This window comes from Microtus oregoni, unplaced genomic scaffold (assembly GCF_018167655.1).
Source record: "Microtus oregoni isolate MIOR12 unplaced genomic scaffold, Mior012 000175F_ref0000477, whole genome shotgun sequence".
Taxonomy (NCBI): domain Eukaryota; kingdom Metazoa; phylum Chordata; class Mammalia; order Rodentia; family Cricetidae; genus Microtus; species Microtus oregoni.
In genome coordinates this window covers 697,049-709,950 of record NW_024544831.1, presented here as the reverse complement: position 1 = coordinate 709,950, position 12,902 = coordinate 697,049, and the positions used below count along the sequence as shown (strand labels likewise).

At 49.7% G+C, this 12,902-nt stretch overlaps 1 protein-coding gene across 1 annotated transcript; it reads right to left on the bottom strand.

Moving 5' to 3' along the window:
• Window positions 1–486: 486 nt before the first annotated feature.
• Window positions 487–5,503, bottom strand: LOC121445329. The gene is given in 2 exon segments (XM_041647407.1): window positions 487–1,299; window positions 2,455–5,503. Coding segments are annotated over 2 exon segments (3,390 nt in total). The 3' UTR covers window positions 487–958.
• Between the last annotated feature and the right edge of the window lie 7,399 nt (window positions 5,504–12,902).

The window sequence follows — 12,902 nt, the reverse complement described above, 5'->3', positions numbered from 1 at the left end:
TATACAAAGGCCCTCTCCTGACACCTCCGATAGCGTCAGCTTGTGCCGTGGTATATCGGAGCATTGGGCTGGTGGGGAGGTCTGATTGGTAAAATTCCCCATGAGTGCCAACCCTTCATAATAGGGGGGCCTAGGTAGTAGGCAGAGCCAGCATTCTTGAGTCCGGTTAGGGTTAGTCAGGTTTAAGGCTTGATATGCCCCCTGTATAAGGCCGACCAACCTGTCCCCAGTTCCGGATACCGCCGGAGTGGGTACTGACGGGGACGAGTCCTCCGCTGAAGAAGTTGAGAAGGGTGCCTGGGTGGCGTTTCCTGAGGGGGTTGGGCTGGCGCTGGGGGAGGTTCGGGAGGGGATGGAGCCTGTTGGTCGCCCAGGACTGAGTTGGGGCCCAGGGACGAGGATGGAGAATCTGGGGTGAAGCCATAAGTGAGAGTGATTATAGCTCCATGATCTGGACCGGTGGGGTCGTATCGCCGGATCCCCCATGATCCTGTTAGGGCAGGGGCCTGATCCTTACATTTTGAAAAGGTCAGGCGAATGTTTGGGCCGGAGGGGTAAGGGGTCTTATCCCAGTATTCTATGTGTAGGGGATCATTTCCCTGGGGGGTTCCCCAAGAGCTAGCCAGGGATCCCCAGGAGGAGGTTTCGCAGCCCCAAGTGTTACAATAATATTGGTTAGCCGTGCTATGTGAGCATCGTTTATGGCTCCGGGTCCCCGGACAGGCATACCAATCAGCATTGTTACCGGGAACCGGTCCTCCCACTGCCTGGAACAAGGTGACTAGATTGGCTTTCATTTCGGGTGGGCATCCTAGATTCTTGGGTCCCTTCATGGTTGTGACATTGAGGACCACATCTGTACCAGCTACTATGAGGGTCCAGGTGCTCTTCCCCACAATGTGGGGCGAGACTGAGTGTCCTCCCAGGGCGCGAGGGGGGGTTATAAGCATCACCAAGACTAGGTACGGGAAAGTCTTATCTTTAGAGGGTTTTGTGTGCGGTGGACCCTCCATGATGCCCCGGTTGTGGTTTCGTCAGGAGGGCTGGCTGCTTTGACGTGCGACGCGTGGACCCAGGCTGCGATGCCGTCAACTTTCAGCGCGGTCGGGGTGGTCAGTAGCACGGTATAGGGTCCCTTCCAGCGGGGTTCCAGATTCTTAACCTGATGCCTGCGGACCCACACGGTGTCGCCAATCTGGTAGTTATGGGGCACCACTGGTCTGTCCAATTGCTCCTGGTAGGCTGCAGCAAGTGGTTTCCAGACCTCACGTTGCACGATTTGGAGTGCCTGCAAATGAGCTTGCAGAGAAGGACTATTAGCAAAGTCTGAAATATTGGAATCAAAGAAATTAATGAAGGGCGGGGGCGCCCCGTATAGTATTTCAAAGGGAGTGAGTCCATGGGGTCCTGGAGTGTTTCTGGCCCTGTATAGAGCCAAGGGTAGTAGGAGTACCCAGTCTCTAGAGCCAGTTGCAAGCGTTAATTTGGTCAAAGTCTCCTTAATAGTTCTATTCATTCTTTCTACCTGTCCTGAACTCTGGGGTCTGTATGCACAGTGTAATTTCCAATCAATCCCCAATAGCTTGGCCACCAACTGACTTACTTGGGAGACGAAGGCAGGTCCATTATCAGTGCCCAGCACTTGGGGCATGCCATACCTGGGGAAGATTTCTTCCAGTAGCTTTTTGGTCACAATTTTTGCGGTCTCATGCTTGGTCGGGAAGGCTTCTACCCATCCCGAAAAGGTGTCCATAAATACCAATAAGTACCGGTATCCATACATGCCTGGTTTTATTTCAGTAAAGTCAATTTCCCATTGTACTCCTGGTCGATGTCCGCGGATTCGCACCCCCTGCCCCACCTTGGTTTTTCCTGCATTTACCTGTGCACATGCTCTACATTTGTCCATAACTTTTTGGAGGATGCTGTCTCGCCCCAGTAAATAGCAAAAAGTTTCCTGCCGATCTAACAAGGTTTTCATCTTTCGGGGGCTTAGATGGGTCAATTTATGTAAGTAATCAAGCATCTTATAAGTGTATGCCATCGGCATCACTGTTTTTCCCTTCCATGTCCATTCGCCCGTTTTCTGGTCCTGCTCCGCTCCCATGTCTGCCAGGAGCTTTAGATCCTCCTCATCATATTTGAGGGGGTCTCTCTTATCTTGGTGCATGGGCAGTATGGCTAGCGGAGCCTGCAGGGCCACCTGTTTAGCGGCTTCATCAGCCAGCCGGTTTCCTCGAGCCTCAGGGCTGTCTCCTTTCTGGTGTCCTGGGCAATGTATAATGCTCAGTTTTCGAGGCAGAAATAAAGCTTTTAACAAGGCTAAGATCTCTGTTTTATTTTTAATTTCCTTTCCTTCTGAAGTCAGTAGCCCTCTTCTTCTGTATATTTCCCCATGAACATGAGCAGTGGCAAAAGCATATCGGCTGTCAGTGTAGACATTGAGCTTCTTACCTTCTGCCATCCTCAAAGCTTGTGTCAAGGCGACAAGCTCTGCTCGCTGCGCAGAAGTCCCTGCAGGCAGAGGCTGTGCCCAGATCACTTCGGTCTCCGTGGTTACCGCTGCACCCGCCTTTCGCTCACCTTCCCGCAGAAAGCTGCTGCCGTCAGTGTACCAGGTGACATCCGCATCCCGGAGGGGTTGATCCGTCAGGTCCGGTCTGGTCCCGTGCATTTCCGCCAGGATCTCGAGACAGTCGTGTTGGTCCGTCTCCCCCTCCTCTGGGAGTGGTAGCAGGGTTGCAGGATTGAGCGCCACCACTGGTCCGAAATGGATTCGGTCCGAGTCCAGGAGCATGGCCTGATAATGGGTCATGCGGGCATTGGAGAGCCAGCGATCTGGGGGTTGTCTGATTAGAGTCTCAATTGCGTGTGGGGCCAGGATGGTCAAAGGTTGGCCCATAGTCAGTTTGCCAGCGTCCTTGGTGAGGACTGCCACTGCTGCTACCATTCTGAGGCATGGGGGCCATCCTGTGGCCACGGGGTCCAACTTCTTGGATAGGTAGGCTATTGGCCGCCGCCAGGGCCCCAGCCTCTGGGTCAAGACCCCTTTTGCATATCCTTGCTTCTCGTCAACAAACAAATCAAAAGGCTTAGTCAGGTCAGGGAGGCCTAAGGCTGGGGCTGTAAGCAGAGCCCGTTTGATTTTCTGAAAAGCCTCGTCCTGATCCGATCCCCATGAGTACATCACCCCCTGCTTCGTCAGTGCGTACAAGGGGGCTGCCAGTTCCGCGAATCCGGGGATCCAGAGCCGGCAGAATCCCGCCGTCCCTAGAAATTCTCTCAGCTGGCGGGGTGTCCGAGGGGTAGGGATTTTTATAACTGTGTCTTTCCTGGCCTCCGTTAGCCATCTCTGTCCTTCTCTGATTTGGTACCCTAAGTAGGTGACCTGCCGTTGACATATTTGGGCCTTTTTGGCAGAAGCTCGGTACCCTAGATCCCCCAAGGCTTGTAGTAATGCCTCAGTTCCTTTTATACAGTCCTGAGCCGAAGTAGCAGCTAACAAGAGATCATCAACATACTGTAACAGCATCAGGCCAGGATGCCTCACCCTGAAATCCGCTAAGTCTCGGTGTAGGGCCTCATCGAACAGGGTGGGGCTATTTCTGAAACCCTGAGGCAACCTGGTCCAGGTCAGCTGTCCTGAAATCCCCAGCCTAGGGTCCTTCCATTCAAAGGCAAATATGGGCTGACTTCTGGGGTGCAGTCTCAGACAGAAGAATGCATCCTTAAGGTCCAGGACGGTATACCAAGTATATGAGGGTGATAGTCCACTTAACAGATTGTAGGGGTTAGGAACTGTCGGGTGTATGTCTTCCACCCGTTTATTGACCTCTCTTAGATCTTGCACAGGTCTATAGTCCCCAGTCCCTGGCTTTTTTACGGGCAGCAAGGGGGTATTCCAAGGGGACCGGCAGGGGACTAATATTCCCTGGTCAAGAAGCCTTTTGATGTGAGGCCTTATTCCTTCCCTTGCCTCGTGAGACATGGGATACTGTTTAATCGAGACAGGAGTAGCAGTTGTCTTGAGGCTTACCACTAGAGGGGGCTGCTGTCTGGCCAGCCCCATTCCCCCGGTTTCTGCCCATGCCTGGGGAAAGCGATCCAGCCAATAAGCCTCAGTGGGGGCCGCAGTGGTACTGTCTTTTTCATGCAGCCTATATTCATCCTCTAGGCTGAGAGTCAGCACATGTAAGGGTTGTCCCTGAGGGCCAACTACCTGTGCTCCGGTTTCTTTGAAGTAAATTTGGGCTTTTAATTTTGTGAGCAAGTCCCTTCCTAGGAGCGGATATGGACAGTCAGGCACGTGGAGGAAAGAATGAGTCACCTTACCGGTTGCTAAGTGAACCTTGCGATCTGTGGTCCATCGGTATCGTTTTCCACCAGTGGCTCCTTGGACCCAGGCAGATTTGTCACTCAGGGGTCCCGGGTCCCGGGTTAACACCGAATGTTGAGCGCCTGTATCGACTAGGAAGGTGACCGGTTGCCCCCCAACTTCTAGGGTTATCCTGGGCTCAGGGGGGGGCTCCTGACCCCGACCCCCCTAGTCATCAAGAGTTAGGAGGGAGGCACGGCGTGGTCCAGGTCTTTTAAATCCGTCCGGTTTCTTAGGGCAATCTCTTGCCCAGTGTCCCTTCTCTTTGCAATAGGCACATTGATCCTTGTCAAGAGGGGGCCTCCTTCTGTCTCCTCCCTGTCTATCCTGCCTCTGTCCCGACACTACAGTGGCCAAGAGTTTACTCATTTCCCTGTGTCTCTTACGGTCTCTCTCCTTTTCCTTTTCTTCAGACTCCTTCCTAAAACGATCCTCTCGTTCCTCGGCTTCTCTTCGGAGGCGATCTTCCCTCTCTTCCTGAGTCTCCCTCTTATTAAAAATCTTCTCTGCCTCTTTTAACAGATCCCTGAGTGAGCTTTCCCTGAGGTTCTCTAGACGCTCCAATTTGCGTCTGATATCTGGAGCTGACTGCCAAATAAAAGACATGGAGATATTGGTCTCCTGTCCGGGGTCATCAGGGTCATAGGGAGTATATCTGCGGTAAGCCTCTTTGAGCCTCTCAAGGAACGCAGAGGGAGTTTCCTCTGACCCCTGGATAACCTGCTTTACCTGAGCCAAATTCGTTGGGCGTCGAGCCGCCCTGTGGAGACCCGCTATGAGCAACTGGCGATAGAGGGCTAGGTGATTTCTACCTTCCATCGTGGTGAAATCCCAAGAGGGGCGTTCAAGTGGAAAGGCAGAATCTATTTCATTAGGCAATTGGGTGGGGCGGCCATCAGGTCCCCGGACTTCCTTCCAGGCCTCCAGGAGGACTCTCTGCCGTTCCTCCGAGGTCAGCAAAGCCTGCAGCAGCTGTTGGCAGTCGTCCCATGTAGGCTGATGGGTAATCAAAATGGATTCAATTAAAGCTGTCAACCTAGAGGGGTCCTCGGAAAAAGAAGGATTGTTATTTTTCCAGTTATACAGATCTGAGGCAGAGAACGGCCAGTATTGGAGTTGGCCGTTCATTCCTGTGCGAAGAGGGAATGCCTGGGAGGAGGTCGTATCCGCCGCAGGAGGAGGTTAATCCCTCCGTCCCCTTAGGCGTGCAGCCATCGGAGAAGGACCGGTAGAGGCAGCAGAGACTGGCGCCGCGTGCTCCTCTCTTCTTTCGGTTGAGTCAGCCTCATCTGGAGGTCGCAGAGCTGGCTCCTGATATGGGGGAGGGCCCTCCGTAAGGAGGTCCATCAGGAGGTCATCATCTGGGGGTAAGACTTTTGGGGGAGGGGGCTTGGGCATCGGGGACTTGGTGAGGGTTGGATACAGGGAGGAGTGGGATGGGGGTCCCGCTGGAGTGGGAAGGAGTGGAGGGGGCAAAGTAGGTGCAGAGGGAGTAAGGGCAGGGGGTTTTGGTGTAATAAAAGGTTTGACCCAGGGTGGCGGGTCATAAGCCATCGCTTCCCAGGTCACGATATATGCAGTCTGATCTGGGTGCCCGTGAGGGCCAGGATCCATCACCTTAGCTTTTACCTGCAGGATGACATTAATGTCAAAAGTACCATCCCTAGGCCAACCCACATTGAACGTTGGCCATTCTGAGGAACAAAAAGTTACCCAGCGTCTCTTCCGGACGTCCACTGACTGGTTGTTTGCAATGTCTTGGACGTCTCGCCAGTGCTGTAAAGTTAGGCTTAAAGGGGTGGTTATAGATTGGCCCATTCTCTCAACCGCGGTGACAGTAACAATCAGACAAACAACCAAAACACAACTTAGACCGACACAAAAGCACGCAGCGCGGCTTCGGCGTAATATCGAAAGCAAAACTTCAGACGGAGACTCTGAGGACCCGGATTCCTCGTCTCCCAGAAGAATCACGTACCCTTCGGACTGTGGGGGTGCCCCGAACAGTCCTACCCGGGAAGGATTCACAGGATTACTGATGGGCCAGGAACCACATCTGGCCCCAGATGCCTCTGAGACGTCTCCCAGGGCTGCGGCCGGGAGTGCGAGCTCGTCAGCTCCTCCGCGGGTCCGCCACAAACAGATCTAGTCAGCTAACTAGTACAGATTCGGTCGCAGGCGCAAACACAGAAACACCGAAGCACAGATATTCAGGGAAAATAATCGCTGGCCAGCTTACCTCCCGGTGGTGGGTCGGTGATCCCTGGACAGGGTTCTCCAGATCTCGGTGGAACCTCCAAATGAAAGACCCCAGTGGTGGGCAGTCTTTCAGGCTGAGGAGACCCTCCCAAGGAACAGCGAGTCACTCTTCGGATGCAAATAGCAAGAGGCTTTATTCAGTACACAGGCACCTGGGGCGACTTAGTCTCTCGGAAGACAAGCGCGCCTGCAGACTGGGGGAAGGTCTTTTTATAGGAAAGAGGGCAGCAGAAGCAGATTACAGAAGCAAATGCATCGTTAGTGGTCAGTTGGAATGGGGCAAGGGGCACAGGTGGTTTTTCCTCTCCCAGCACAGATGTATGGGAACAGATATCCTGTTAATTGATGTCCTGTCCTAATCTATGGATATAAAGATCCTGTTTTGCAGCCAGGGACCCTGACCTTACTCTGCACTTACAGTCGTTCGTCAAAAGCTTTGTGAAATGACGTTACAGCAGATAAGCTGGGATCTTTCATAGGGGGAGTTGTCTCTTCTGTGAATTACTGATATTCTAAGTTGGGCACATGTGCTGACTATAGGCATCCTGTTTCCCTAAGCAAACGGGATGTTCTCATTAGAGCAGGCCAGCTGCGGGTTCCTTATCGCTTGGGGCCAGATGGCTGACCGGCTGACCGCAGATATCTTGCCTGGCTTCTCCGCCCTTATTCTCAAGTCGAACTTCCCTGCTCTAATTACTTGCGTTGCTCCAAAGTTTAAGCCTTGCAAAATGGCGTTACTGCTGCTTAGTGAGTGGGGGTCTTTCATTAAGAGTTAACCAGGAATATGCATAAGATAATAGGCTAAGCAGTGTTGTAATTAACACAGTTTCTATCTGATTATTTCGGGTCTGGGTGGCCAGGAAATAAATGAGCAGCCTCAGCCTACAGAAGTCAAAAGGATATAGACCGGGAAAGAAGCCCAATTATCCCTAGTTGCAGACGATATGATATTAAAAATATCCACAAATGAACAATTTCAGCAAAGTGGCAGGATACAAAAGCAACTTACAAAAAAATCAACCGTCTTTCCGTACATCAACAACAAGCAGAAAAGGAGATCGTGGACACACTCCCACTCACAATATCCTCAAAGAAAATAAAGTATCTCGTAGCAAACCTAACCCAGGAGGTGAAGTTAGGCACACTCAAATTGCTCCAATTTTTTTAACCTTAATTCACAACGTTGGGGATCTCTAGCTAAGGGCCCCATTCCACACTTTGGTCTCACTCCTCCCATTCCAAGCCCCGCCCTTGAGAAAGGCCCGCCAAAAGTCAGTCCTTCCCTGAGACTGCTCAAGACCACACCTGCCGGGCGGTGGTGGCGCACGCCTTTAATCCCAGCACTCGGGAGGCAGAGGCAGGCGGATCTCTGTGAGTTCGAGGTCAGCCTGGTCTAGAAGAGCTAGTTCCAGGACAGGAACCAAAAGTTACGGAGAAACCCTGCCTCGAAAAATCAAAAAAAAAAAAAAAAAAAAAAAGACCACACCTATAGGTTCTATAAGATCTGGGAGAGCCATATTTGCCATGTGATTCCTACCCTGCCTTCCCAAGGGTCACCCAGGAGTTGCTTTGCTCTGCCCAGATTGAACCTGTATTTACTAATTCGGCCTGATCTGGCTTATTACCATTGGCGGCAGCGTTACTACCCGGGGATTTAAACTTTGCAAGCAATAAAAGGAACGGCATAACTCAGTACACATATTTGTACATGTACACATATACATGTATCTGAAGCCAGTAGTTCCGTAGAAAAATACTTATCTTTACTATGTAAATGTACCTCATTAAAATGGTTTATGATTGCCTAACTTATTTGGTATCTCAGCCTAAAACAGTTTTAGCTCTTTTTATTTTTTTCATTCTTTTCTGTTCATTTAAAATAATTGATATCATGTCAATAAATTAGTTTCATAGCTCATCTGAGCCAGGCAGTGGTGGCGCAAGCCTTTCTTTAATCCCAGCACTTGGGGGGCAGAGGCACTTGGATCTCTGAGTTTGAGGCCAGCCTGGTCTGCAAGAGCTAGTTCCAGGGCAGGCATTAAAGCTGCAGAAAAACCTTGTCTCGAAAAACAAAGAAAAAAAACCACCCAGCAATAGCTCATCTGTACTTTGTGACCTGCTTGAAAAACACTGCCCTAAGGGCTGAAACATAATGGTTCCCAATTGCAGAGGTATTTCAAGTGGGCACCATTAGCTCTGCGTGGGATGGTTCTGGAACCATGAGATCCAAACCAAGATAAAGCTTTTACCACCTTATTGTTTTCTTCATCCTCCTTCCTGATCTCAAAGCTCTGACATCTAAATCAGTTGCTTTAGCAATGAAAAGCCAGAGGCCTCTCGGGCTATCCGGGGGAGTCTGAGTTACCCTAGCAACACTTGGCTGTAATTAACTCCTGCAGTCCACCCGCTTCTGCACTGCAGCCTGTTTTCTCCCGCTTTTCATAACAATTGCTTCACCATTGTTACCCAGACACATGTGTCCTTGTCTTTCTCCACCCCCACAAATGTTCAGACTCCTGGCATATACCTCCTTGACACTCTCCACATCGCCAGGTACTTGATCTGACAGGACTAAACGCTCACATAAATGCCTTATTTGCATTTCTTTTAAATCACAAATATTCTCTAGTGCTAGTTAAACTCAGAGACCGAAAACTCAAATGGAAGCAGGGGCCTACCACGTTACATAAAAGCCCGAGTAGGGGACTATTCTCTTTCCTAAAAGAAGCCCTGTCTACTCTATCCAGCTGACTCTGTCCCCCAGAAGGGTACATTCGCATAGCCCGAATCTCTGAACTTTTCTAGAGAAACCATAAAAATCTGTGGTTTTATATGGACTTTACCAATTTTTATTTGCTGACAATTTAAAAATATTTTCAAAAAAAAAACATTATGGCCCAATTCCAGCAGATCTATAGATTGGATCTCTTCAGTAGACCACCAGTGTGCAAGATCTGTTTAAACCTCCCATCCTTTTGTCCTCTACTATGGGGGCCAAGAAAAACAAAAACAGTAAGTGGAAGCAAGCTTAAATTAGCTAAAAAGCTTTCTTCCTCTGAGGTAGATGTTCAGAGTAATCAAGCAGGACTCTTAAGGTGGCCCGCTGATTTTTCAGGGCACTGGAGGACGCAGTGCTGGGTCTTGGCCGTGCAATGAAAATGTAAGGTCATCAGCTGGGGACAGCCCTGGGCTACTGAGGAAGGCATCCTTCCTTTATTTCATTTCTTTAACAACCTCCATCAGTTCAGTGATGTCACGGTTTTGTGTTCCCACCTGCTCACTGAGAAAACACTGACCATTTCAGAAGTACAGGGGAGAGAGCTTCTAGTAGCCTTACCCTAGGGGCGTTCTCATCCTACCTTCTCAGGGCGACTTGAATTGTGAAATCAAAGCCTAGAGCTTGTGGCTCCGCTCCTGTTGTGCTCTCTTGCTTAAAGCAAGCCCATACTCTCCTTTCTGCTCTCCCTGTTATCAGTCTATGAGATCCTGCCTAAAGGTGGACAAGTATCCTATCTGCCTGGCAGAGTGACAGTCTCTGCATAGACCATCAATCACTTCAAAGGCTGGAAAAATCTACATTTGGGCTGCAGGTCACCAGCATATTCTCTCAACCAGTCTGGTCAAATACATCATTCCTCTGTAACTTCTGTGTCTAGTTCTCAGTTGGTTCTGGATTCGAGGGAAGAGTGTGGTGGTTGCATAACCTATAAAAAGTGTTATCATTTATAAAGAGGTGAGTGACGCGAGGCCAGTCCCATGAGGGGCAGCAGCGGGCCACCTCAGAGGGTCCCTTTGTGGGTGAGAGAGACAGACAGATATGCCATGCAGAGAGAGCTGGGGTATAGAGTTTATTTAGTGGGTAAAGGAGGAGGAAAGGGGGAAAGTGGGGAAGAAGAGAGCAAGGCCTTGGTGCCTCTCCAGAAAGGCAGACAGAGAGGGAACAAGGGCTGGAGAGGAGGCTAAAGATCTGCTTGTGGGGGTGAGAGGGGTGTGGGGAGGTGGATTGGGAGTGGGCGGGGCTTGCCTCTTTTTTTTTTTTTTTTTGTTTTTTCGAGATAGAGTTTCTCTGTAGTTTTAGAGCCTGCCCTGAACTAGCTCTTGTAGACCAGGCTGTCCTTGAACTCACAGAGAGCAGCCTGCCTCTGCCTCCCAAGGGATGGGATTAAAGGCCACCACCAACCCGCTGCCTCTTAAACTCTTAAAGGGACAGGGCACCCAGGTGGCAGCAGATTACAACAGAGAGACCCCACAGTGTTTGAGTGGAAAAACATTGAGAATGAATCTGATGATTGGCATTTTTCCTTTTTTATATTTGTGTGTGTGTGTGTGTGTGTGTGTGTGTGTGAGAGAGAGAGAGAGAGAGAGAGAGAGAGAGAGAGAGAGAGAGAGAGAAACAGACAGACAGAGATAGAGACAGACAGAGAGAAAGACAGACAGACAGAGAGAAAGGAAGTGTGAGGGGGTGCACAGGGCATGGTGCTTGTACAAAGAGACCAGAGGACAACTTGGGAGTCAGCTGTCTCACCAGGTTTCAAACAAGGATGAAAGACTGAGGTGCCTATTAACATATTTAACATATCAAAGTGAACTTTGCCTCCAGGTTCGCCCTGCAGGCCTCAGTCCTAACCAGTTTTAAGGCTCTCCTGGCTGGCATACCCACCCCCTACCCTGGACTCTGCAGCCTAGGGGCTGAACTGCCCTTCCCTATATAAGCCAACCATTTTGGTTATCAGCTTTCTTTGTACCTTGGGGCCTCCTGGCTGCCACACCTGTGTCCTGTCCGCCCCCCCCCCTTCTGCACTACCCCCCCTCCTCATTTCAGGGTCATGTTCACCTTGGACTCTCCAGGATGTCCCAGCTTCTGGCTCGCTCGCTCTCCCACATCTGAAGTAAACCTTCTAGACCATACCTAGGAGCAATCATGTTTCCTTTGCCTTTTTACTTCTGTTTTCATGCATCTGGTGCCAAAACCTGGGACCAGTCATGTTCCTTTCTTTTCTTTCTTTCTTTTTTTTCTCTCTCTTTCTCTTTCTTTCCTTTCTTTCTTTCTAAATTTATTTTTATTTTATGTGCATTGGTGTTTTGCCTGCATGTATGTTTGCATGAAGGTGTTGGGTCCCCTGGAACTGGAATTACAGACCATTGTAAGCTACCACTTTTGGGTATATATCCAAAGGATGCTCAATCGTGCCAGAAGGACATGTGCTCAACTATGTTCATAGCGGCTTTATTTGTCATAGCCAGAACCTGGAAACAACCTAAATGCCCCTCGACCGAAGAATGGATAAGGAAAATGTGGTACATTTACACAATAGAGTACTACACAGCAGAAAAAATAACGACATCTTGAATTTTGCAGGAAAATGGATGCGCTATTTCACATTATTTTGAGTGAGGTAACCCAGACCTAGAAGACAATTATCACATGTACTCACTCATAGGTGGTGTTTAAACAAAAAGCAAAGAAAGCCAGTCTACAAACCACAATCCCAGAGAATTTAGACAACAATGAGGACACTAAGAGAGACATGCATAGATCTAATCTATATGGGAAGTAGAAAGTATAAAAAGACAAGATCTCCTGAGAAAATTGGGAGCATGGGGACCTTGGGGGAGGATTGAAGGGGTTAAGGAGAGGCAGGGAGAAGAGCAGAAAAAAAATGTAGAGCTCAATAAATATAAAAAAAAGAGGAATATTATCTGAGTGGTGGTGGTGCACGCCTTTAATCCCAGCGTTGGGGAGGTGGAGGGAGGCAGATCTCTGTTAGTTCAAGGTCAGCCTAGTCTACAAGAGCTAGTTCCAGGAAGGGCACAAAAGCTACAGAGAAACCCTGTCTTAAAAACAAATGAACAAGGCCGGGCGGTGGTGGCGCACACCTTTAATCCCAGCACTCGGGAGGCAGAGGCAGGCGGATCTCTGTGAGTTCGAGACCAGCCTGGTCTACAAGAGCCAGTTCCAGGACAGACTCCAAAATCACAGAGAAACCCTGTCTCTAAAAACCAAAAAACAAACAAACAAAAAGGAATATTTATCATAAAGGTATTGTGAAATCTGACTGCTCTTTGGGCTGGAGAGGGAGGGGGAGAGGAGTGGGGGGAGGGGGAGAAGGGTGGGAGGAGGGGGAGGGAAATGGGAGGCTGGGAGGAGGAGGAGGAAGGAAATTTGTTTTTTTTTTTTCTCTTTTCTCAATAAAAAAAAAGTTAAAAAAAAATAAAGGTATTATCTGTGCATATCCATGAGGAAGTTTACAGCAGGTTATGTGATGTC